Genomic DNA, 23,578 nt, shown 5'->3' on the forward strand with positions numbered 1-23,578 from the left:
TGACGCTGCAGGTTATTCATCCTCGTTAATCATAACATATAGCATATGTTTCAAACGCATTTACAGACTGTACAGAATGAAGCATCCTTCAGTAAAACAGTCGAAATGTATGTAAACAATTGCAGTGTAGCCCTAAATTGTCTAAAATAGAGTGCGTGTTAATTTTAGGATGGAATGTATATGTACACACACACACACGCACACACATATGTGTGTGTGTCTGGATTAAGTTTATATTAAATTTTTTAGACGTTGTGGGGACCATATTTCAGGTTCCCACAAAGATATGTGAATGCAATCAAAAAAGAAAAAAAAATCCAAAATTCTCGCATTATCTTTTGTTACCTAAAGTTAAGGTTGGGGCTGGGTAGGGGTTAAGGTCGTCATATTGTGATTAGAGTTTTCCCCTTTGAAAAGAATGGAGAGTCCCCACTAAGATATAATTACAAACCTGTGTACGTGTGTGTGTGTTTATATACAATGGCAATGGGTTTATACCCAAAACACCCGAAGATGGTGAGACGGGGACACTGTTGGTCAATGCAGGCAAATAAACGCGTAGCCCTTACTTTTAAGTAGTCGTTCTCCGATCTCAGCTCTTCGATCTCCCTGACAAACTCGTCGTGCATCCCATCCATGAACTCCTCCGTCAGGTCGGAAAAAGCCAGCGATGTGCTAACTGGCATGCGGCTGTCAAATGAGGCAAGAGATCTCTCGTCGCCGGGAGAGACACTCCCTTCCCCGGTCTCCAGTCCCAGGGAGATCCTGTCCTTTTCTGCTTGGCTCTTGGCATGGTGGTCACCTCGATCGCCCTTCTCCAATTCGAGGTCCCTGCTTTTGCTGTCCCCTTCCGTCCCTCCTCCGCGGCTGCTGGTCTCCGTGTCGCTGCTCAGCGCGTCCGTGGAAAGCTTGTTCTCCTCCGACGGGCAGTCCGACAGCTCCGAGCTGCTGTCCGTGGGCGATAGCTTACCGGCGGCGCACCCGGAGTCCTTGCTCGAGTCGTCGGAGGCGTTACTGGCGTCCGATGTCTTCCTTCGTGCAGATTTACTCAACTTGCCGCCGCTCTTTTGGGAACCTGCTGCAGAGAGCAGTGATTTCCCCGACAGTTTCCCCTTTTCCAGTTTAATTTCTTTGCCGGGGCTGCGCCTTGTTAAGCGGCTCCCCAAATGCATACCTCCAGGTTTAATGCTCAGCGTCGTAGTCCCGATACCCCCTCTGATCTTCGACAGGGACCATCCAGGAACATCTTTGGGTCTTGCGGGCGACGGGGCTCGGGTGATCTTCTTCTTCTCGCCGACTTGATGCGTGTGAACCGCCGCCTGTTCCTGCTGGGGCTGCGACTCTCCGCCGTCGCCGCTCCCGTTCTCGCTGTCCATCTTCAGCCGGAGTCTCCTTTCTTTCGTGGAGGCTAAGTGAGTGGGCGAAGTCGCGTCAACCTTTGTCTTTGTCATTCATTCCGCTTTAATATCAACCATAAAGCAGAAACCAGCGCACAAGGCAAGAAGTTCCCCCTAGATGAACCGCGAGAGCGCAGTTTTTCCAAACCTTGCAATGTTCTGCAATCACCAGTAACGATCCAATGCTGAAAATAATCCACAACGTTACGGTGCACACGACAGTTTTGTTCTTCCCGTTATTGGGATTTAAAAGCCTTTAAATCGTCTTCTCGGAGGCTTGAGCCACCCTGTCGCCTCGATTTCCCCGTATAAAGAAAGGAGTGTGCGAAAGGGGGGATTTTCTCTCTCTCTCCGCCCAGCTATAGCGGTTCTGTCTGTGACGATCGGCAGTCTGGATCCTTTCCACTGCTCTCCGTATCCATCCCACGGCTCTCTGCTGCCGCCGCCGACCACAGGAGGCGTGTGGACGATCTCTCCTAAAACGCAACTCAATAATCGATGTTACCCTCAGGTTTCTCTCCACATTCTTGCTCGGCAGTGTAACTAGTGGGTATCCATGAATTATGCATACCTACCCAGAGGTGTTGCTCGGTAATAAATAATCGCCGGCCGCTCAAAGTTATTTTAATATAAGCAACTTCCTAGATTTTTTCGTCCTTTTTGTGCAACTCACTTATAGAAATGAGATCATGTTACTCATTACTGCACATGCACATTAGCCGTGGGCAAAGCAATTATTCGTAAAAAAAGGTGTTTCCGGATAATGTTTTCTTATTATTCACGGTGGATTGTTTAATTGTCCTTATTTAATTAGAACACACTCCATGTAAAACCCGGTACATAATTTTCACGGTTCCAGAGAGCCTCTTGCTTCAGTACACAGCCTACCCACCATAATACACACGCCATTATTTCTGTATCCCTAGTGATTTGACGTTAATGTATTGTGGGATTCAGAAGCCCCGTGGCCTGCCCGCTAATCAGTAAGTGCTCTCCGGTTTCCTCCTCAGCGACCTCCCCTCCCCCCGTTCAAGGCCCCCCCGACCCCCTCCGTCTTTTTGTTCTTTCCCCTCCCTCTCGCCCCCACGCGTGTTCACACTCTTCACTCCCATTCCGATTATCCTGCTTCTCCGTTTTACGAGGTAACCACTCTTGTTATTCTTAGCGCACTTGACAGATTTAAACTCCAGAAACAAAGGCTGTTATTACCATTAAAACAAAGCCATTAATTAACGTTCTGCTTACGCACGAGTCTAGAAATTCTGATTTAATTGCACGGGTATGTGGCGTTTGCATGTCGCATTTATGACGGGTTTTACATCGATATTTTGTATTACATTTCTGGTATTTGAGCCGAAGAACTGATTCCAGCCAGCAGCATCTCGGCCACAACCGAATGGGGACCATATACATAATTGAAGAGAAGTTCGCGTGTCGCGACGCAAAACGCAGCACATGGCCCGTAATTACTGCCATTAACCCATTTATTATTATGGACCATGTAAGCCGGCTAACCACAGAGGCGGTTTTCTTGTGAAGTGTAGCGCTGTATAGCAGCTCTTGACCCGCGTTATCTGCAAAGCACATTGTAGCGGCGCTAATTTGAGTCGGGGCTCCCCAAACGGACCGTGCAGCACCAGTTCTGTGTAACTTTATAAATACCTCGATAATTTTCTGTGTTCTTCTGAGCAGTTACATTTACGTTCATCTGAAAGAACTTGCACCCTACTACCTCCCAGTCATTTTTGATCATTTGCGTTTAAAGTGTAGCTATAACGTAATAGGTGATCAGATGTTTTATTGAAGGATCATGCTTATGCTTCTTAAATCATTTAAATGTTAAATGCAACATTTTGTTCAGTTAAGTCCTTACCAATCAGGCCCACTTACACTACACTATAACATTTTTAGGCCTAATAGTTGTTAAATAGTGCAACAAACCCCCCTCAGATTTAGTGTCGGCGCCGCTCATGTACATTCCCTCTGCAGGGCTGAAGCATTGTAGGCCTCTTACATTTATATTAACCAACACTGGAAAAAGTTGCTTTCAGAAATATCCACTTGGCTCAGCATGCATTCGCTACTCTTGACAAGAGCCCAGTTCACTTTTTTGGAGCCTTTTCGCTGTCGATACACGCAGAATAACGTCGTTCGCCTAGCATATTAGCATGTTTCCAGCACGTGAGCTTGGTGTCTATATGCCGCTTCGCTAGCTTGGGTAGCTTCATGAGGAGGGCCATCTGTTTCTGTGGGTGCGATACAAACAAAGAATTTCTGTTCGTGCCAGCCGAGCCTGGTTGGCAGAGGCTCAACTGGAACAGAGGACGGACACCATCGAGGTCTGATAGTTCATTACTTACAAACACAAGCATGACATTAAACACAGGAATGTAAACCCAAGTGAAAATGAATTGCTCTTGTGCAATGTAACTGCAGTACAACGTCTCAGGGTATTTAATAAATAAAGTCGGCCAATATGCAAATCAACATAACAGCTGAGTCAGCAGGCCTTTCTGTCATTTTTCTTTTATCTCTGGTTAAACTAGATTTTAAGAACCCGCTCCTTGTTATGTTGTCAGGAGAGTATGTTAAGTGAAAATAGAGCTACATGTGGCTACCTTACAACTTGGTATGGCTGTGGGAAATACACATTTATCCACGATGTATTTTGAGCGTGACACTTAAGGATCATTGCATCAACACTAATTTGTGTATAAAACTGTACAATCCTAACATCCGATTCAGTGGAAGTGTCACACATCTCCATACCTCACTGATAACCAATGTAGAAACCCCTGACGGAGTTCGTTTTGAAGAGTCTGGGTGTTTTTCTGTCTCCGATTGTTCCTGATGTATGCAATAAACGAAACAGCTAGACGCTAAAGTCGCAGTCGCGCAGACTGAATGGCCACGTTGGTTACATCGCAGTAATCTTCAGTGTGACACGCAAATCTTTAATTCCACAGGACGGCAGCATTGACAGTCTCTTGAGGATGGATGTGGTCTCGGCTTAGAAGACCTGCAAACAGCAACGCTGGCAAGGTTTCAAGGATGAATAGCATCTCCTTCAGCTGTAAACATACATCATTTTAGGTACAACCTTTTGCAGTTCCTTCAATGTATAAAACAACTATACTGGTGTGTACAGAATAAAACTATTTAGCCCTTGTGTTAACTCCCTCTGAGTCACTGTAACATGATCTAGTTGTATAGCGGACTGTCCCAGTTAATTCTTCATTCTGTACTCATGATTAATCAAAAACAAACATATAAAAAAGACATGGTTGTCATGGTGATTCAGTGGGTTGCCCAACATGTATAGGGTTGGGTGTGCAAATCCTACCTCAGTTACATGTTCTCCCCATGTCATGTGGGCTTCCTCTGGTTACTGTGGTTTCCTCCCGCCAGGCCAAAGACACGTAGTTAGGCGAATTGTCTTGTGTATGTGTGTGTGTGTGTGTGTGTGTGCTTTGTGATATACTCACGTCTCATTTAAAGTGGACTCCTGCCTTGTTCCCTATGCTGCCTGGAATAGGCTTCAGTCTCCCCACCAACATGACCAGGATGAGGATAAGCGGTTAAAAGATGGATGGATGGAAGCATTTGGCTAGAATTTATGTAAACTCGAACACAACGTCATCGCTTTAATGCAATAGTCCACTATCCCCATCTAGTGGTAACTTCAAGCACACCACTATAAAATGCAGACATGGATGTCGAAACCGAATATCACGAAAAGGTTACAATTGCGAAATAAAACACTCGTAAAGTTAGTTATGTTTTAAAAGTTATGTCTCGTAAATAAATATTTGGTACAAATCCGAGGATTAATTAATTAATTCTATATAACCAGGTAGTTTCAATGTTATATTTTTCTTTATTATTGTATTTAATACTATTCCGTTACGCATCTTAAGGAGAGACTGAATGTACAGTTTGGGGCGTCGAAAACAAAGTAATCACGTAACATCCAGAAGCGTCAATAATCTGTGTAATTACCGTGGATAATTCTCACTGAAAGACTCACTTCTGTGGATCAAGTTCACGGCTGTTTGCTCCTGGTTGCCATGAGGCTGTGCAGCGATGCTGCTGTAACAATGATTATAATTGTGCATACATTCACTGCACGGAGCAGCAAGCTGTTTTCTATTAATTTATTAACACACCGCTCTTGCTTTGCGAAGGCTGCCCCCATGGGGTTTATGTTTTATCCCATGCTGGACTGGAACCTACACTTTCTGGGAGAACCGTGAGGGTTCTTGTCTCATCAAATCACTTCAAGCCAAGAAACCGTCATCCTCAACCAGCATCAAAGACAGTTAATAAAAGAACCTAAATACAATGATGTCTTTCTTTCCATACTCCTCTCACTCGGTCTGTACACACACAAACACAGACATAGCGGCTTTCATTTGTTGAATTACTAATTTCCTTCAGTAGGCTGCTGATTAGTGTAGGGGACATAATGGTGTCACGGTCATATCAGGTCTCCGCTCGAAAATGCTACTCCATCAACAAGTGAGCCAGATATAGATATCAGTGACTGCATCAATTAAACTTTTTATTATTGATGAAGAGAGCAGTACCAGCTGGCCTAGCTAATCTGTACTAAATAATGCACCATATGATATTTATTTTTAAAAACAATTTTGTGGGCAGCGAAAAGATGTGGCTAATTTGTTCTGTATACACTGGTCTCCAATTGCTAGAGGGTAAAAGTATTCAGCAAAAGTATTATGCAGTAGTATCAAGATCATCGCCAAAATGAGCAGTTATATAGCATCAGTAACAGTGGTATTATTAATCACCTATTAAGAAGATCACGGTTTCCCTTATAAGATTCAGCAGCAGATGTAAATTTTTTTTCCAAGTTAAAGCTGCAGTTCTGAGAAATGTTCTGGAAACAATTTGGGAGATTTTCGAATTCGACTGTGATTTTACGGTCAATGCGCTTTTCTGTGATGAACAACGTAATATCAAAGAGGGACATTTTTGCATTTGACAGTACTTTATCATCACGACAGCAGTATCAGAGTATGCTGCATGTTAATCATTTTTAAACCCATACTAAAAAAACCACACCACCTTAATACAGAAAATGTGCAATGGCAAATACAACTCTTCATAACTAACACACATCTCAGAACACAAACAACTCGCTGTGTACGAGGTTTCCCAACAGCGAACCGGCCCGCCTACATTGACAGCGTACCGGCCAATAAAATTCGCGCAGAAGCTCAACGGCGCTGATTTATTGGCTGGAAATGATGTCTATCACTAGAGACTCGGTTCCCCAGCTCGGCCGGACGTGCGAGCCGGAGTCGGGCGGCGCCCTCTCTGGGATAGGATAGGCTGTCCGGTGGATTCGTCCCCGGGACCGCCCCCCTTTTTTGGTCGTCCACTTCCGCCTCTGTGTTGGCTCCTCACGGGCGTCCACTGTCGGCGCTGTCCCCATCCGAGGAGTAAATACGCACCTGGGCTTCGCTAACCTCACAGGTGAAGGAAAAATAATACGGCCAGCGTGTCGTGTTTTGGTCGGTTTTCTGTGGCTGTCGGCGCGTCGGTACGCTGTCACGAGCGCCGTCACTGGCGGCCGCCTGGCTTGTCCGTCGCGCGGCGCGAGCAGGCTGGCGCGCGGGTGGGCTGGCCTCTGATCCGCTTCCCGCATGCGGCTCGAAAATGTCAGCGGGGAGAAGTAACGATGAGACGGCCTCCGTTTGCGGGCAGGACGAGCCGCCGAGGCCGGGTTTGGAGTAACGCGTCGCCCCTTGTCCGAGCCGCGTCGGGTTAGCTCGCGGTTAGGGTAAGGGGCGCACCGAGACGGGGCCGAAGCGCGGCGTTCAACGATAGTCGAGAGGTAGACGTGGGTTCCTTGTTACTGTCATAGCCACGTAGGCCCCCGGTTGGTCTCGGTCGCCTGACTCCTTTCGCAGACTTGCCGTGATCCGCGGTGTCCCTACCAACCGGTCTCCGGCGACCCCTGCACCCCCTGTTTGTCCTCTACGCGACCATATTCCGGGCCTCCCCGGACACCGTGTGCGGACCGATCAAGTGTTGACATGAATCAGGTACACCTGGCCGGGCGAGCGGCACGGGTGACATGAAAGTGACCCTTAAAAATGTCCGGATCCTTTTATATGCCGGTTTTCACCGCCTTTTCTGCGCCATCCTGCCTCTTTCTGTCCTCCCATGAAACGACGCATTTTATACCTAAATGTCTATTATGGACCGCTGAAAGTGAGCAGTTTGAAATCCTCTGGCTAAATAAAGCAGGACTCGTATCGTGTGCCAGTAGGTGTATCCCACATGCGAGTGTTTTATGCTCACATTCAGCTTAAAATGTTTTTGGAAGCCTTCTGGATGCTGTTCTCTTAATAGACCTAAAGTGCTTTTTCTTTCCTATGTGCTTTTAAAAAAAATGTCATTGAACTAAATTGTGCATTTATTATATTTACACAAAAGTCATTACACGGATGGTGAACATTTGTCTGCCTTTTCAGTCTTCCTGGTTACGTAAGCTTTTGATCAAGGTGATATGTATATAATGAATAAGACAGTATGTTGACTGGTTTGTCGAATCGTTTTATGAATTGGCATCTGTTGAGATGTAGATGTACGTTGATTTGTTGATCTTCAGGAAGGACTGAGTGCCGTTTGGGTTTTTAGTAATGTGCTTTCAGCAAGCTTCGAGAGAGTCAGACATTCGTGTTGTGTAAATGAATCTGTGCTTCTTTTATGTTTACACATTTATGGCATGCTCTTATTTCTTTAAGTCGAGCTAATGATATTGACAGGTCTGTGAAGCATTGTCTGACCCCCCCTGTGGCTGTGTGAAGCTGAATTTTGCTTTGAGCACACCCTTCCCCAGGGGCCTTGACTGCAGGGATCTGTCACTGGTTACAAACAATGCTGCACTCACTGTGTAAAGTCTTCACTGATCATTTTGTCTATGTAAGTGTACCATGATTCCGCTGCTCTATGAACCTTTTACTCCTCCAGTCTTTCAGGCTTGTAGGAGTCGTCTTGTCTTGCACTTAAGGCAAACATACCATGTACTAATGTTTCTTTCCATAAAGTGTAGATTCTTATTTGTAACTGTGACACTGACAGTCTTCCATTAATATACAAATTAGGCTTTGTGTATAACGAAGTGTGGCAATAGTTAAGTTGTCTCCCATGCGTGCAGAATGGAGCTTTACAGGGGTTATTTCTGTGTCTTGATACAATGGGATTGTTGAATATTTATTTCAAATTTGAGTGTAATTTTTTGTGCACTTTTTAAAAGAATATGAGGTGCGAGACACTGTACTTGAATTTGGTAGTGTTCTGCAGCAGTTATGGAGGTTGCCTGCAGGTCAGGTGCATAGTCAGGACTGGGATTCGTAGAAGTCCTGTGATCTATCTGTGTATCCATCTGGGATTTTGCTTGCTGCAGCTCCAGCCTGTTAACAACATTTCAAAATCGTTGATATTCCTAAGGAGGAATATTCCATGTGGGATAGAGAGTGCATTTGCTTGTGAGCACACGTATCGGTTTTTGCCTTTGCTGTACTGCATGGCTACCTTTGTGGTTGCTTAATAGAAGTGAATAATGGAAAGGAACCTGAATGAAGGTTGTTAGTTGTGATTCCCTGACATTCCCATGTAGAGTTAAATACTATTACCACCTTACTACTTGGCATTTTCACCCTACTATTTTTTTAAGCTGACTTTAACTTTGTGTATGATGTGACTCGTACTCAAACACGAGTTTTGTTCATAGAAAGGCCCTCATTCCAATGGCCTGAAGTATGGCAGTCTGATGTGTAATCGTGCAATGGCACCGCTCATAAGTTGCCTTGCCTGCCTCCTCGGTATCCCTCAGTAGACTTTGAGGAATTTGTTGAACAACATTCTTTTTCTGTGTGAAGGTTTGGAGAGTTGGTGAACATTGCATTTTATGGGCAGGAATATCAAACAGAAGTCTTCTGGAAGTGTGTAAAGTAGCATGTTTAAAATTAATTTCTAAAAAAGATAAACGGATCAGAGTAGGTTGTTCGATTTGTTTTTTTTTTTAATTTAAAAAAAGCAGGATGCTTCTCTTACATTTCAGTATAGCAGCCTCAACTGTTGTCTGGGCCTTCTGTGTGTACAGTATTGTGTGTCAAAGTACACCTGATAGCATGCAGGCGCGAATGTTGATAGATTGCCATTATCTCTAAATGGGCCGCCTGGGTGTGTTTGGGTCTCCTCTCATTGTTGTTAACTCGCCCATTGCTCAGTGTGACTCAGCTCAGTAAATGCGATCCTGTTTAGTAAACAGCGAGCCAGTTGGATGTGACCACGGGTTCATGCCTATCATAAAGCACGTAGGTGATGGAGCGTGGCCAGGACGCCTCGCACACACGCTTATCGCATCTTCTTTATTACTTATAAGTTAACGTTAAGTTTGCAAGTGCAAAGTTGTTTGAAATTCTTGGTAATTAGATGATCTTGTGGTCGATATCATGTAGCGTTTGCTTGTGATGCTCTACTTATGTTATAGTTTTTTTTTTTTTTGTTCCTCTGACTGTGCTGAACTCCTGTTTCATTCCCCTACAGTCGTGTTTAAGGTTAGTTCAGAGTAAAGACGACAATAACCTCGATTGCATTTGTGGTTGTCTTTGGGCTCATTTGCACTTGAGAAAATAAAATAAAATAAAAAGTTTTGTCATGATATAAAGGTCTGCCAATATTGTGGCTTAATACTGTAGAATTTGCTTACTGTACAAAGTAAATCATGTTATACATGAATGAAATTATTTTATTAAACAGAGGCTTATAGAAGCACAGGTAATTATCTGAAAGTCATATCAACCTTCTCGGTAGGGAAGTCAATATATCATCAGGTGACACCAAGTCATAAGCAGAATACAGGAGCACAGAAAAGACAACTCAGCCCTCTAAGGAGTACCTGTTGTACCCCTGGATTTCTTTAAGATTCATTGAACTCAAATATTTTGGTTATCTCCCAAAATACAGGAGTGAGAATGGAAAAAATGTACATCTTCTATTCCATGTGACAGTCATGCTGCAGTTGAATGTTATGGTATTCTTTGTGTTACTGCGGTCTCATCTTCGCTTCTTTCATGTGACTCGCATGTATTTCTCAAAACAAACACGAGCCACATTGAGGTAGATACCTTAAGCTTGGTGGTATTTGGCTTTGGGCTTTTCAGTGGTAACTGCAGCTGTTGTTTCTCTGGCTTTGGTCTCCTGTCTATTGGTGGTGGTTTTCAAGATATTTGAATGAGTGCTGCAGGATAGCGCGTCGCAATTTAATCGCCATTATATGACACATGCATGATAATCACCAGGGCTTTAGATGACAGGCATAAACATTTGTCTGGAGGCTGGATTTTTGGTAGTATGTGAATGTTTACTTACGACCACAATTTGGTAAGCAGATTAGTAATACACCTGAAATATTAGAGAGATGCATTTTGTGATGTCCAAATGTCAGTAATTTGTAGAAATTCAGTGAATCCTTATGTTTATTAAATTCAGTTAGTGGCGAACGCCACATGCTACTGTTTTGGTATATCATGGAAGCGATGTGCATTGAAGTGGCGGTGAAGAAAGGAACAGCTCAACAACCATAAATTCTTTTAAAAGAGGAGACATTGTGGTTTGTAAAAAGCAAAAAGACATAGGTGGTGTGACCGTATTTTTGCAATTTGAAGTCTGACACGTTTATTAAACATAGGGATACACCAAATTTATACAGGTTACTAACTTTTGGGCATCACAGCACACACAATACAACACAATACGTGCCATATAATCATAATATGATATCGTGCAGCCATAATTTGGACTGAAGTGATACATTTAGTTGGTAAAGGGTACACTTTTAACCAGACGGTGGCTGGTTCACATCTCAGGACTGATCTTATTCTGGTATAACTGAGAGAAGCTCTGTTACCTGAAATGCTGTGGTTAGTACATCTATCTGTTTGAATGGGTAGTACTGGGTTAGCTGCTTTGGATAGCTGACTGAATTTAAATAGGGTGTTATGGCAAGCTGCTGGTGTCGTACATCAGGTCTGATTTACACAAGCCAGACCAGTTACTGAAACCTTGACATTTATGCAATCACTACCCAGAACAAGGAAGTTTGTATCTGAACAGGACAAGCACCGAAGTAGGCCTTTTATTGCGACTGATATGTTTAGCTGAAATAGATTTGTGGTGATAATGGCTAATTTGTGCTTATATATAGAAATTAGTACAAAAGTCATTTTAAAGATAATTGGCTGTAGATGAACTGCTTAAGGTAGTTATTTTTCTTCACTAATTATGTGCTGTTTATCAAAGCCTCACCGGGTCATGTTTTAAAACCTGCATCCTTCTTGGCCGAAAAATGATAGATATGATGAAAGATATCAGTTGGGGAGAGAGTATGTTGTTCAATTTCCAGGTACTGCTTCAGGGGTGGAGACAGCACTGAAATGAATTACCTTTTATCATGCAAATTATCACAGTTTTTTTTCCTTCCCCTGCTATACTAATGTGTAAAATGTTTGAAGTTTTGCATTTGGAATTGGACTTCTGATGTTGGCGTTCGCTGTCAAAGAGACCTGGCAGCAGCAGGGGGCCAGATGTTTTCCCCCGGTGGGCCGCAGAGCTGTGCCTCTGGGTGTGGGTTAGCCGGCTTTCTGACAGCGATGAGTCAGGCCTTTGGCTGGGTACAGCTGAGTCCAAAGTACATGCGTGCAGCTGCCTGCGCTGGGTGGGAAGAACCGCATAGACAAAGGATGCCAGTCGCTCTCCCTTCCCCTCCACTCGTTTCGTGGTGCCGTGAAGAATCAATCGGAATGGTGAAGGTCATTCATACAGCACATGAGCTGATGAAACTTTATCCAGAGCGTCAAATCGAAGCTCCTGGCCCCTGAAACATCCTGCGTATGGGTTTGCCGCAAGATGTAAGCGTTCAGTGAAATGCTAAAAATAATCGTGTTTCTTTTTTGGAAGGTCGACAGAAATCACTACTCGATTTCGGAGTGTATTTAATGTGTCCCCTGGGTGAGAGTGCTCTCCACTGCCAATCCAGCATGGCCCTCTCAATATCGCCTATGGCCTATTTGTCCTGAAGGGTCAACGCACACCCTTAGACCCCTTCCTAGAGCACCTTCTGAGAACAGTGTCCCAAAAGCAAGTGGTGGGGACAAGTAGAAGACACTTAGCTGGTCATACCATTTTGTTTTTGTTTGTTATGGTAATGAGTTCAGAGGGATGATCGGTGCCACCTTGTGCTCTTAGTGTAAGCAGTTATTATTAGATGTCATTTCTCATGCGTGGAGTGTGGAGTGTAGTGTTTTCACTGAGTACGCACTCCTTTTGCTTGGTATGTTTGGCCCTGTATTTTCTCTCTACTGATGTGGAGTTTGTGTGGATTCCTGTTTTCAGCGTCCCCCTGCCTTTCTCTCTGCTCTGGAGACAGAGGAGCCTGAAGAGTGACAGATACTCCCTTGTCTACAGGAAAGACAATGTACTAGGGAAATCTCCATCGGGGAACAGCAGTAGTGAAAATGAACAATGAAGACGAATTCTATGATGCCGTTACAGGTGAGCTGTCGAATCACTGGTGTGAACTAGCACTTAAATTATCGCACTTCTCTCTCTCCCCCCCCCTCACCCCTAAGGTAAGCTTCCGGTAAATATTCAGTAAAAATCCCTCAACCATTTCTTTATTAATGTGCGTGTTACTGAATATGACCCCGTTCATCGATAAGTGTTATCCGACAAGTGTAACCGCATTTAGCTAATAATTAGCGACTGACTTTTCAGATACTCTTGCGGGTGCCATATGTGCAATTCATGAAGTGCTGAGCTGGCGTTCGTGTCACTTAACCCTAAGGGACACCAGGTGTGAATACTTTTGCTTATAGGCCTGAAATACAGGTGTGAGCAGCCCCGTTTTATCCTAGAGTTGATGGAATGGAGTGGAGGGCCTAGGTGCTGTGATGTGCTGCGTATGATCAGTGTTTGAGGAGATGCTGATGACATGTGTGTTTTTAAAAAGCCATCAAGTACCGAGGGCTGAGAGGAAAATATAATATGTGCCTTTTTAATCAGCTCCTCATTGGTTCTTTTGTTACATTAGAGTATCAAAGTGCCAGATCAGTTTACCTCCATGACTGCTGTCTTTAATAATGCAGTGCCCTCTTCCCCCTCAGTAATTAAGTCTATAATGGGGAGCGTGTTGCCTCTGAAAACAAATCTTGAAATGATTGATCAAGGTTATTGCTTGTCATTAAGCAGCTTTTTAATTGCTGGTCTAAGCCTAATGATTTATGAATAGATAAGTAATTAGTATGTTGGGTAGCTGTGTGCCGAGCTGTGAACAGCTGCCTTGATACGATACGTTTTCTCAGTACATGAAATTGACTGCATGGGGAGCCGTGTTTGTATTTGTGTCCCGGGAGCTGGGCGATACTCGCTTATCGCTGTCAGTAACGATACTTGCCGACGACTGAGCGCATGTCTGAGGCTTCCTGCCAACGGCCGTCTTGTTTGCCCGCTGCAGGCTTGGACTCCGATGAGTCCTGCGAAGGCACGTCGGAGGCCAGCTTCAAGGATGCCATCGTGTTCGACGGGCATCCCAAGGACAACGGCGCGCCTTTGCAAGAGAATGGAATCAAGAGGCACAGGTATGGGCAGATCCCCTCCTCTCTGGACCACAGAAACAAGCCTGTCCACCATGCAGTTCTGGTCTCATCCACGTTTCACTGGACCAAAGTCCCAAGCAAAGCTTTTCACCCACAGTGAATATTAGTGAAACCACATTCGACACACTTACACATGAATGCATGTAGTTTAGGGATAAACCTTCTTATAATAACTAATACGGTGTATTTCTTTCCAACAGAACGACTTTGCCGGCACCTATGTTCTCTCGTAACGACTTCAGTATTTGGGGAATTCTGAAAAAATGCATCGGCCTGGTAAGGGAAGCTACGTTATTCTTGTTAGGTGTGTACGTGTGACATTCCTTCTTGTACGTTTCTCACCCACCTTAATAACAAATGTAGGCACTAAATACTGCAGCCGATGTTGAATAATAAATAGCGGAAGGTAACGCCGCTGTAACAGATGAGCGCTTTGCATTTACATGTGTAAGATCTGCTCTGGAGGTGGAGAACCCGGGGAACAGTGTGCGAGTGAGTGAGTGTTTGCGTTGCGTGTGTTAATGAAACTAGGACTTGGTGTGTGGTTGGCTTTTGATACCTACAGTACCTTGTTTGCTAATAATTAGTGACTCCTTAAGTTTTCTGGTACTCTTGAGGGTGTCACGTAGGCAGAAAATGAAGTGCTTAGTTGGTTTTCTGGCCACGTCACGCTATAGGACACTAGGTGCAAATCCTCCTGGTTTTAACCTTAAGATAGTTTGAACAGCCTGGTGTTAGCCTGGTGTTGTTGAAGAGCATAAGTACTTATCAGGGCTTTTTAAGAGGTACCTTTCCCCAACATCTAAGAAAGGGAAGATGCTGGTGGGCTTTCCTGGTAACTTAAGGCATGGTGTGACCAAGAGATGTTGTGGGTGATATTGACTCCCAGAGACCCTGAACATAGCATCTCCGCTGATGTAGACGGGAGCATGTGCTGATGTGCAGGCTTCTTCCCTCTGAATGAGCAGTTCCTTTGTCACGCTGACGTTTGAGGTTTTTGCAGCACCTCTTGGTCAAGAAGCCAACTTCCTCCCCATGGGTTGTGTTAAGTGCAATTGACAGGGTCAGGCCTGATCCTCATCAGCAAATTTCGGAGTTGGAGTGAACTGTGACAGTGGCAGTGGGCTCAGCATTCTGCTGTGGGAGTGGTAGTGTTGAGGGTTCATGTGGAGGTCAGTCTGGACACAGTTACAGTGTTAAACACCCAGCTGCCACCTTGGATGGCAGCATTTTATCGTCCTGGGTGGCGAGCAGAGCGAGAGATGCAGCATCCTCTATCAGGCTGCTATGACCATATGCAAACTGGGTTGATGCTCTTGATATTTCCTAGCCTCTCCACGTTCCTCGCTACTGTGGGAGTGAATGCCCCCCAGGTGATAATCATTGAGAGTGCACACGTCTGTGTCATATGACAGTGAGATAATTGTGGCATTTTTAAAGTCAGTGAACTGCCTCATACAGAAATGAAAAATGCCTAAAAACAGCTTCGACCTCATTACAAACCTAATCTGTAGTATTCTTGGACTTCTGTAATAGTTTTCACATGTATTATTGGGCTGTCACTTACTTTGATGGGTCACTGTGAGATCATCGTGCAAGATTACATTAAATTCACTACTAAGTTAAAGTGAAGGAGTTGTACTGTACCAAGTTAATGAGATGTTGGAAGCACCATGGCACGTAACGTCAGTGTGTTACTGTGTAAAAGCTGTCACGGAAACTGAGTTTTCAAGGTAAACCTAAACCCTAGTATGTCTGCATAATCCCCTGCCCCCCAAAGCTGTGCAACCAGTAACGTATATATCTGTATGTGTTTAACAATGCCTGTCTAGATACATTTATTCATTTGCCAGACGCAAAGTAATGTACATTTTTGAAAGTGTAGGGTTAGACAATCGTTGGAGTAGTTTGGGTCAGTAAAAGGCCTTGCTTTAGGGCCCGATAGCAAAATCACACTGGATTTTGAACCAGTGACCGTCTGATCACAGGCTCAGCATCTTAACCTGCTGAGCCACACACTATATATATATTTAGTCTGGGGGAGGTCTAAGGTGAAGTCTCTGTGATCAGAAGGTCGTCGGTTTAAGGCCTGGCCTCAGCAGAACAGTCACATGTCCATGGGCCGTTGAGCAAGGCCTTTAATCCTCAGCTCCAGGGACGCCAAGCGATGGTTGACCCTGCGCTGTGCCCCCCGAGTTAGGGAGAGCAAGATGGGGTAGATGGAGACAAATCCCTATGTACCTATACACGTACATGTGCAAAGGCCAATAAAGGACTATTATTATTATTTATGTATAGCTTACCTCTTTAGCAGTGTGACTAAATCCTCTTGTTTCTGGCTGCCACAGGAGCTGTCCAAGATCACCATGCCCATAGTGTTTAACGAGCCCCTGAGCTTCCTGCAGCGCATCACTGAGTACATGGAGCATACATACCTCATTCACAAGGCAGGCTCCTTGTCTGACTCGCTCGACCGCATGCAGGTGAGATCCTCCTGACTTCTCCATTCAGATATGAACCTTGAATTTAAAGAGCAGCACTGCTAATGCTCGAGTAAGAAGACTGAGGTAAATGTAGGTGAATGTGAAGTAAAGCCAGGCTTCTGTCCAAATAACTGGGCCAGCTGACGTTGTACCAGGTGGCATATGGAGGGATTTAACTCCCGTGTGTCAGAGAGAGTGCAGATTGGGTGGGGGGATGTGGCCATGCGCTTCATGTCGCCGTGTCCCGTAGGCTGTTGCCGCCTTTGCCGTTTCTGCCGTGGCGTCCCAGTGGGACCGAACTGGAAAACCTTTCAACCCACTGCTGGGAGAGACCTACGAGCTGACGCGGTGAGGGCACCCTGTTACCATGTTACCGTGCACTGAATGTGAAGTTAAACATGCTCCCTCTTTGTCAGTCTGACTTCCCTGTGCTTTAAAGCGGTCAGTGGATAGCTTTGTGTATGTGAGTGTGTTAGAAACAGGTAGGAGGTTGGGACTTTCTCCTGAAATAAGACACGAATCTAACACCGTGCCCCCCACCCCCCCAGGGAGGAGCAGGGCTTCAGGTTAATCTCGGAGCAGGTGAGCCACCACCCCCCGATCAGCGCCTTCTTTGCCGAGAGTCTCACTGGCGACTTCGTGTTCCACGGCTCCATTTACCCCAAACTCAAGTTCTGGGGCAAGAGTGTAGAGGCGGAGCCACGGGGGACCATCACACTGGAGCTGCTCAGGTGAGACTGCGCCACCCCCCCCCCCCCCCCCGGTTTGAGGGAAAGACCAATCCCAGAACCTCAAACTGATTAAGTAAAACCTCACCTAATATATTTACTTATGGTCAAGGACTCAAGTTTTGTCATTTGCATAAGTGCAATGAGATAAATACTGTATAACGATACAGAACAATAACTTGATAGTGAGAACAGTAACGTTCATATACTGTATATGTTATATGTGCAATCGTTTGTGTGCATTGCCTTCCTGCTGAAGTTTTCTAATCATAAAGGATGGGTGGAGGCAGATAATAGTCATTGTGGTGTGTGTACGTGTTTTTCAGGCATAAAGAGGCCTACACGTGGACAAACCCTTTCTGCTGTGTACATAACGTCATATTAGGCAAACTCTGGATAGAGCAGTACGGCACTGTGGAGATCGTCAATCACAGGTGAGCAGGTCTCGCTCTCTGGGACACGCCCCCACTGGGTATTGCCTCCGCCACTTATCTGCCGCTGACTGATCGCTGCAAGTCGCGTTTCTCGCCCCCAACCCTGGCGCCTGCGTCACGACTCTCCTGATGTTTGATCTTGTGCAACGTGAGCTGAGGTCACTGGTTATTGAGCTTGTACTTGAAGGTGCGGTTTGACGACGCGCTTCTCCCAGGGGCGTGGCGGCCTTGCTCAGATGAGACGCGAACCGCGTTAATGCCTGCTTGTTAAGGGCTTTTGGATGCCCCTTTACCTCAGCCCTGCAGGGGAGTTTAACCTTTCTCTGCCTGTCTCTCCTCCCCGGGACAGTACTGGTGAGAAGTGTGTGCTGAACTTCAAACCCTGTGGCATGTTTGGCAAGGAGCTACACAGAGTGGAGGGCTACATCCAGGACAAGAGGTGAGACTCTGCCCCCCCCCCCCCCCCCCCCCATATTACACAATTAATTTCTTTATTTTATATATATATATATATATATCGTGTTTAACAGTGCCAATCTGGATACATTTATCCATCTAGCAGTGAAGTACATTTGTAAAAGGTCAAAGGAGTTCGTGTCAGTCACGTAGCGCCTCTTCCTCCCAGTAAAAAGAAACGCTGTGTAATCTACGGCAAGTGGACGGAGTGTCTGTGGAGTGTTGACCCACAGGCGTTCGAGGCGTACAAGAAGGCCGAGAGGAAGGGAGACATTAAGAAGCAGAAGCAGGTATGGCAAACTACGCCTCCGGGAGCCCGGCTCTGCCTCCTGCTGGAGAGTTCGGTCTGAGGCATAGTAACCCTACTCCATTCTGTCTCCGTATCCGTTCATTTACCGAAGGCTGATTTTTAGTTTGCTCAGCAGATTTGTGAATTCTTTTTTTTTTATTGCTGTTATGAAGTGTTTACTCTGTGGTAGGATGGAGCAGGTTGTCACTGCAGGTTTGATAGATAGCCCCAGTCGTGTGAGTGCTGTTTGCCTTCCGGTGCTGAATTGTACACTATGCTGCTTTAGTCATTACTGCACCCCCCGGCAGTCCTTTATTATGGTAGCGTGTGATATGCAGTATGATTTATTCTGCACAGCGGTCTGAATTTTCCAGATCAACTTGATTCCTTTGCCGGTGGAGGCGGGTGTGCCCCGCTGACGCTCTGCTGCCGTTCCCGCAGGAGGAGGTCACAGGAGCCGAGAACGAGGACGCCGACGAGATGCCGGACGTGCAGGAGACCGTGGCGGTCATCCCGGGCAGCACACTGCTCTGGAGGATATCGTCCCGACCCGCTCACTCTGCGGAGGTGATGCAGCCGGTGACGTGGGGCAAGGAGTTCCACCTCCAGCAGAAAGTGCCCTCCGTGTCCGTTTTTAAATGCTGGCATCGAGTGCCGTAACATCATGCTCTCGTCTTCCTTTTGTTTTCCTCCTAACAGATGTATAATTTCACTAACTTCGCTGTCACCCTGAATGAACTGGAGCCGGGCATGGAGGCCGTGCTGGCCCCCACAGACTGCCGTCTGCGGCCCGACATCCGGGCCATGGAGACCGGAGACATGGGTACCGGCTCCCTTTTCGCCTGATCCATCTGTACCTATTCTTGCTGGTCCAGGAGATAACTGTTAATCGATTCATCCCTTGTTATACATTAAAATACATTTTGTCTGGTGAATCAACCACTTCATTTGTCTCGTCATTCTGTGCTGCCAGTGGAGCTATCAGACCCCCCATGAAGCGTGTTGCTTTTCTTTGCAGATCTGGCCAGCAAGGAGAAGGAGAGGCTGGAGGAGAAGCAGCGGGAGGCTCGCAAGGAGCGGGCCAAGGATGAGCAGGACTGGTCCACGCGGTGAGCCGGGGTGGGGCGGGTGTTCTCCTTGTGGACACATCCAAATGATGCTCTGCAATGGAGAAGGAAAAACCCTGAACAGAAATCAGCTTGTACAGGAAATGACATCACCAGTACAGAAGTGAAAAACATTCTACAAGTTTCTGCAACACTTCAGTAAGATGTTGCTTTACTCTATTCCAGGTGGTTCCAGTCAGGCACAAATCCATATGTGGGAACCCAGGATTGGATCTACACTGGGGGGTACTTTGATAGGAACTACACTGACTGTCCTAATATCTACTGATGGTATGGGGGCGGGGCCATGCCTCCCCACGTCCCTTCACAAAATCTTCACAATGTCTCCAGTGGGAACTCTGAAAATCCTTAGATGCATCTGTTCCTTTTGTTTTTTATTCGGCACAATTTCCAACATCCATATGAATACCCCTGCATATACGTAGCCGGTTCTGCCTGAACCCGTCACAACAACGTAAAAATCAGGGATTTAAACCATCGCTCGACTGTAGAAATGTATTTGGAGACGAGTCGTCCAATATGTCTCAGTTATGAAATGTGAGGCTTTATTTTGTATGTGGAATATATTTTGCTAACCTCAGTGTCATTATTGGGAATGAAATGGCAGAATGGAAATAATCAAGGCAGGAAAGTTGGTTAAGGAACGTGGAATGGCTTTGCACGGTCAAAGTTTGTACTAGTGGCAGGACATGGATGCTGAACCATGGAGCAAGGTGCTTTACGGTCATTTAAACGTATAGCTGTATAAACTGGTAATGTGTAAATGTTAAGCTATGTAGATAGGGGCTTCTGACAAATAAAAAAAAAATGTAATCAAAGTTTTAAATGGTGTTTCTCAGCTATTGGGAAAGGTTAATATGCACACTTTTGTTTGAGACCTTAACCTGACAGTCCTAAAATAAGGCACAATTTTCTAGGTGTCTAGAGTTAGATGATTAATAGGTATTTACCGTTTCATTAATCAATATGTCCCTGTATGCGCTGATACCTAAATCACCTGGCATTCTGGATGGACTGTTTGCTGTTGAATAGGCGCAGTATAAACACTGCAACACCTTGTATTTTTGTTGTCGCTACCTTTTGCGTCTGTGTGTTTCAAACTGATAGCTTAGGATTCATCTCAGTACAATATGAACATCATTTGCTATCCCTTAGCAGATTCACATGAGGCTTGAATTAATACATATTAACTTCCAATGGTACAGACCACCGAAATTGTTCGATCTCTCCCACCTCAGCTTTAACAGAGTATTCGGATCTTCAGGTACACATTTAATTTTAGTATAAAGATTAACACTTATTTTTGTACTAAAATGTTAAAATGAGCCTGAAACATTGTTTCAGTCATTTGCATTATTTATAAGAGCACCGGAATATTGTGCTTTGATCCTCTGCTTGTCTCAAAGAGTAGGCTGCTGGTTGGCCCGCTGAGGGATGTTTTGAAATAGGATTGACCAATGGGCTGACTGATGCATGTGAGCAGTGAACATGAAGAATAGCTAGTGATAAAGGAACCTGTACGAAGATGTCCCTGTATTGTAATCCATTATTTGGAGGACTTTGCAAAAACAAATGTTAAAGCTTTTCACATTTTTAATCGCGAAAGGCCCTTTGCCAAAACCTAATATTAACATCTGAATATCAGTGGTAGACAGGAGAATGAGCTGCTGGTCTCTTTTCTATCAGTATTCCTCGTTCTGTCTTAATCCCGCAGTTATAGCATCTTCACACAATCCTGACAGTTGAGCCTCGTATGTACAGGACAGCAGTGACTGTGTAACCTGGCTGATTTAATGTGAATTCAGTGAAACATTGTAATTATGGGTTTTAACTCCTGTTTTCCTGCATGCGTATTGAACACATTTTAAGTGACACAGTACGGCAGCTGCTTAGTACCCTGTTTTCCCAGTTTCTAAACTCACCCTAAGTGGATTGTAATATTTACCACCATTACCATAGTAAGATGTGTACGAGAAAGATTGCCAGGACGTGCATCGTGTGGAAAGTATCAAGCTGAGTGGTTTTTGTGTTTGATTCTTGAGTGCATTTTAGTGTTGGATGATTTTTCTCAGCTCAGAAAGTGTGCCCCCACCTCGTAAATAGTTTCCAAATTCAATAATCATTATATAAAAAATATATATATATTTAAAAAGTGTCTTTTTTGGAGTCTGTGAACCTAAGCACTGTTAGAATGTGGTCAGCAACCCACCCCCCCCCCCCCCCCCCCCAATGTCCTTTAAGCTTTGACATGTCCTGGGAAACACGGCAGCTTATCATCGTGAACATTAGCATGCACATACATGATGGATTACAGGCAGATGATCAGTGGGGTCACTGTTCTCCGGTCTAGTTTGCGTTATGAATTCAGATGCATATTTTCACTTACTACGTTACAGGAAATATTTCAGCTAAATTAGCCAGTTTCAGTAGAACAGCTTCAAAAAGTGATGTAGTCTTCCACATTAGGCATTAATCACTGACAGTGTACCTTATCCTATACGCGAGACCTGCCTCGTCATAATACTTAAAATTTCACATGGTCTAAAACTCTCAAATCTATGCAAACAACAATGTCTTTGGGTGTGTGTGTGTGTGTGTGTGTGTGTGTGTCAGCTGTATACAATTTAAAAACTACATAAAAGGTTGAGATTCCCCCTCACTGCAGGTGTAAGTGGATGTCACGATTAGATAGATAAACGCCTGTGTGTTGAATGTACATATCCATCGTTATTTTCAGAGTGTCAGGATGGGAAGAGTTCACCATATCCTGAAAAATATCTTCGGGATTTTGGGGTTAAGGAGACATTTCTCACTCCTTTTAAGCATGTCGTGTTGCTTTTGACCTCATTTTCAGTAATCGAATAATGAGAGATTTCATGAAATACATTTTATTTTGACATTAAATGTTTCAAAAACCCATTGATTTATGGGGGAAAAGTTCTGCTTTGCTAATCTGTTGCACATCACTTATGCCTGATTGTTATCTACATGTTAAAACAGGTGAACTAACTGTACAGGTGTCTACATATTTTCACCATGATTGTACAGAAAATATAAAACGTTGCTCTGCTGCTGGTCGTTTCTACACTTCATTACTGTCTGTCTGTACATTTGGTAATTTGTAAACTAGCAATATAAAAAAAAATCACTAATGTAACACCATTAAATGATAGTTTTTATTTTACTTTGTGTTTTTTGTGTATTTCTTTTCGATTGTTAATCTACAGTCCCAACTACATCATGCAACTGGCAATGTAAAACATTTGTTTATTTACAAACACTGCAAAGGGTGTTTGCAGTAATAAAATATTTTGTGCAACTGGTTTATTTTTAATATTTTAAATTATTAAACTTGGGGTTGGCGCTGTGGAAAGTGTCATGACCTGTGAAAATGTTCAGTACTTAACTATATTCATTAGGTTACTTGCTGATTTAATGTAAAAAAATATAGAAATAAAATTTTAACCAGTTTAAGTTTGTTCTTTTTTTTATTATTTAAAATAAACAACTAGTGAACAAGTCTTTTTCATTTCCTGAACTGTTTTATGCTGAACGATGATACTACCCTTTAGAGCAGGGGTAGGGAACCTGATCCGGTGGGGTGCAGGTTTTTGGGATGGCCTCTCAATCAGCCAATAACAGTGGATTCCAATGACTGGAGTTGAGAATCGCAGCTTTATTATTGGCTGATCAGGTTCCCTACCCCTGCTTTAGAGAATCTGCATAACACTAAGTCAAGGAACCCTACTCGGAGCGTAACAACTGTGCGTCTGATCAACCCATATGCGCAGATGTTGCGCAACTGTGAAACATGAAAGTAAAGTTAAATTAATAAATACTGAGAATGTTTTTCAGGACAACAGTACGACTTTCGTGTTTCTAACGCTTCGTTTGCACTTTCGACCAATTATTTTAAACATTGCAGAACACACGGGTTGCGCAGAGGCTGTTGTATGACACAGCAAATTCAATTCC

The 23,578-nt window shown here is 44.4% G+C and overlaps 2 protein-coding genes and 1 long non-coding RNA gene across 8 annotated transcripts in view; 2 read left to right on the forward strand and 1 right to left on the reverse strand.

Annotated features, from left to right (window-relative positions):
* The window catches only part of soga1 (suppressor of glucose, autophagy associated 1), a 32,132-nt gene extending 29,821 nt beyond the window's left edge, over positions 1–2,311 (reverse strand). For 4 of the 6 annotated variants that reach the window (XM_049005452.1, XM_049005451.1, XM_049005450.1 and 1 more), the window contains exon 1: positions 570–2,311. In XM_049005452.1, the coding sequence (XP_048861409.1) occupies positions 570–1,451 (882 nt within the window). In that variant the 5' untranslated portion in view covers positions 1,452–2,311. The remainder of the gene's footprint in view (positions 1–569) is intronic. The other 2 variants (XM_049005447.1, XM_049005448.1) reach the window with 2 other exon arrangements.
* Positions 2,312–2,487: 176 nt separating this feature from the next.
* LOC125728554 (uncharacterized) lies at positions 2,488–4,572 on the forward strand. Its single transcript, XR_007389176.1, has 2 exons — positions 2,488–2,539; positions 4,364–4,572. It is a non-coding gene; the product is annotated as an uncharacterized LOC125728554 (long non-coding RNA).
* Positions 4,573–6,715: 2,143 nt separating this feature from the next.
* On the forward strand, positions 6,716–21,825 carry osbpl2b (oxysterol binding protein-like 2b). The gene is made up of 14 exons (XM_049005444.1): positions 6,716–6,893; positions 12,825–12,983; positions 13,945–14,068; positions 14,287–14,362; positions 16,435–16,569; positions 16,820–16,917; positions 17,118–17,300; positions 17,624–17,731; positions 18,081–18,170; positions 18,357–18,477; positions 18,918–19,043; positions 19,176–19,299; positions 19,495–19,585; positions 19,769–21,825. The coding sequence occupies exons 2-14, from the start codon at positions 12,947–12,949 to the stop codon at positions 19,869–19,871; spliced, it is 1,416 nt and encodes a 471-aa protein (XP_048861401.1). The 5' UTR covers positions 6,716–6,893; positions 12,825–12,946; the 3' UTR covers positions 19,872–21,825.
* Positions 21,826–23,578: the final 1,753 nt, after the last annotated feature.

The sequence above is a fragment of the Brienomyrus brachyistius genome, unplaced genomic scaffold (genome assembly GCF_023856365.1).
Source record: "Brienomyrus brachyistius isolate T26 unplaced genomic scaffold, BBRACH_0.4 scaffold314, whole genome shotgun sequence".
Lineage (NCBI taxonomy): Eukaryota > Metazoa > Chordata > Actinopteri > Osteoglossiformes > Mormyridae > Brienomyrus > Brienomyrus brachyistius.

What these genes read in the sequence shown, in the direction of transcription:
- osbpl2b (XM_049005444.1), top strand. Translation starts at nt 12,947, where the DNA reads ATGAACAATGAAGACGAATTCTATGATGCCGTTACAG. An exon ending in TGAAAAAATGCATCGGCCTG is followed by an intron (nt 14,363 to 16,434) that starts GTAAGGGAAGCT and finishes TGGCTGCCACAG; the next exon opens with GAGCTGTCCAAGATCACCAT. An exon ending in GACCCGCTCACTCTGCGGAG is followed by an intron (nt 19,044 to 19,175) that starts GTGATGCAGCCG and finishes TCCTCCTAACAG; the next exon opens with ATGTATAATTTCACTAACTT.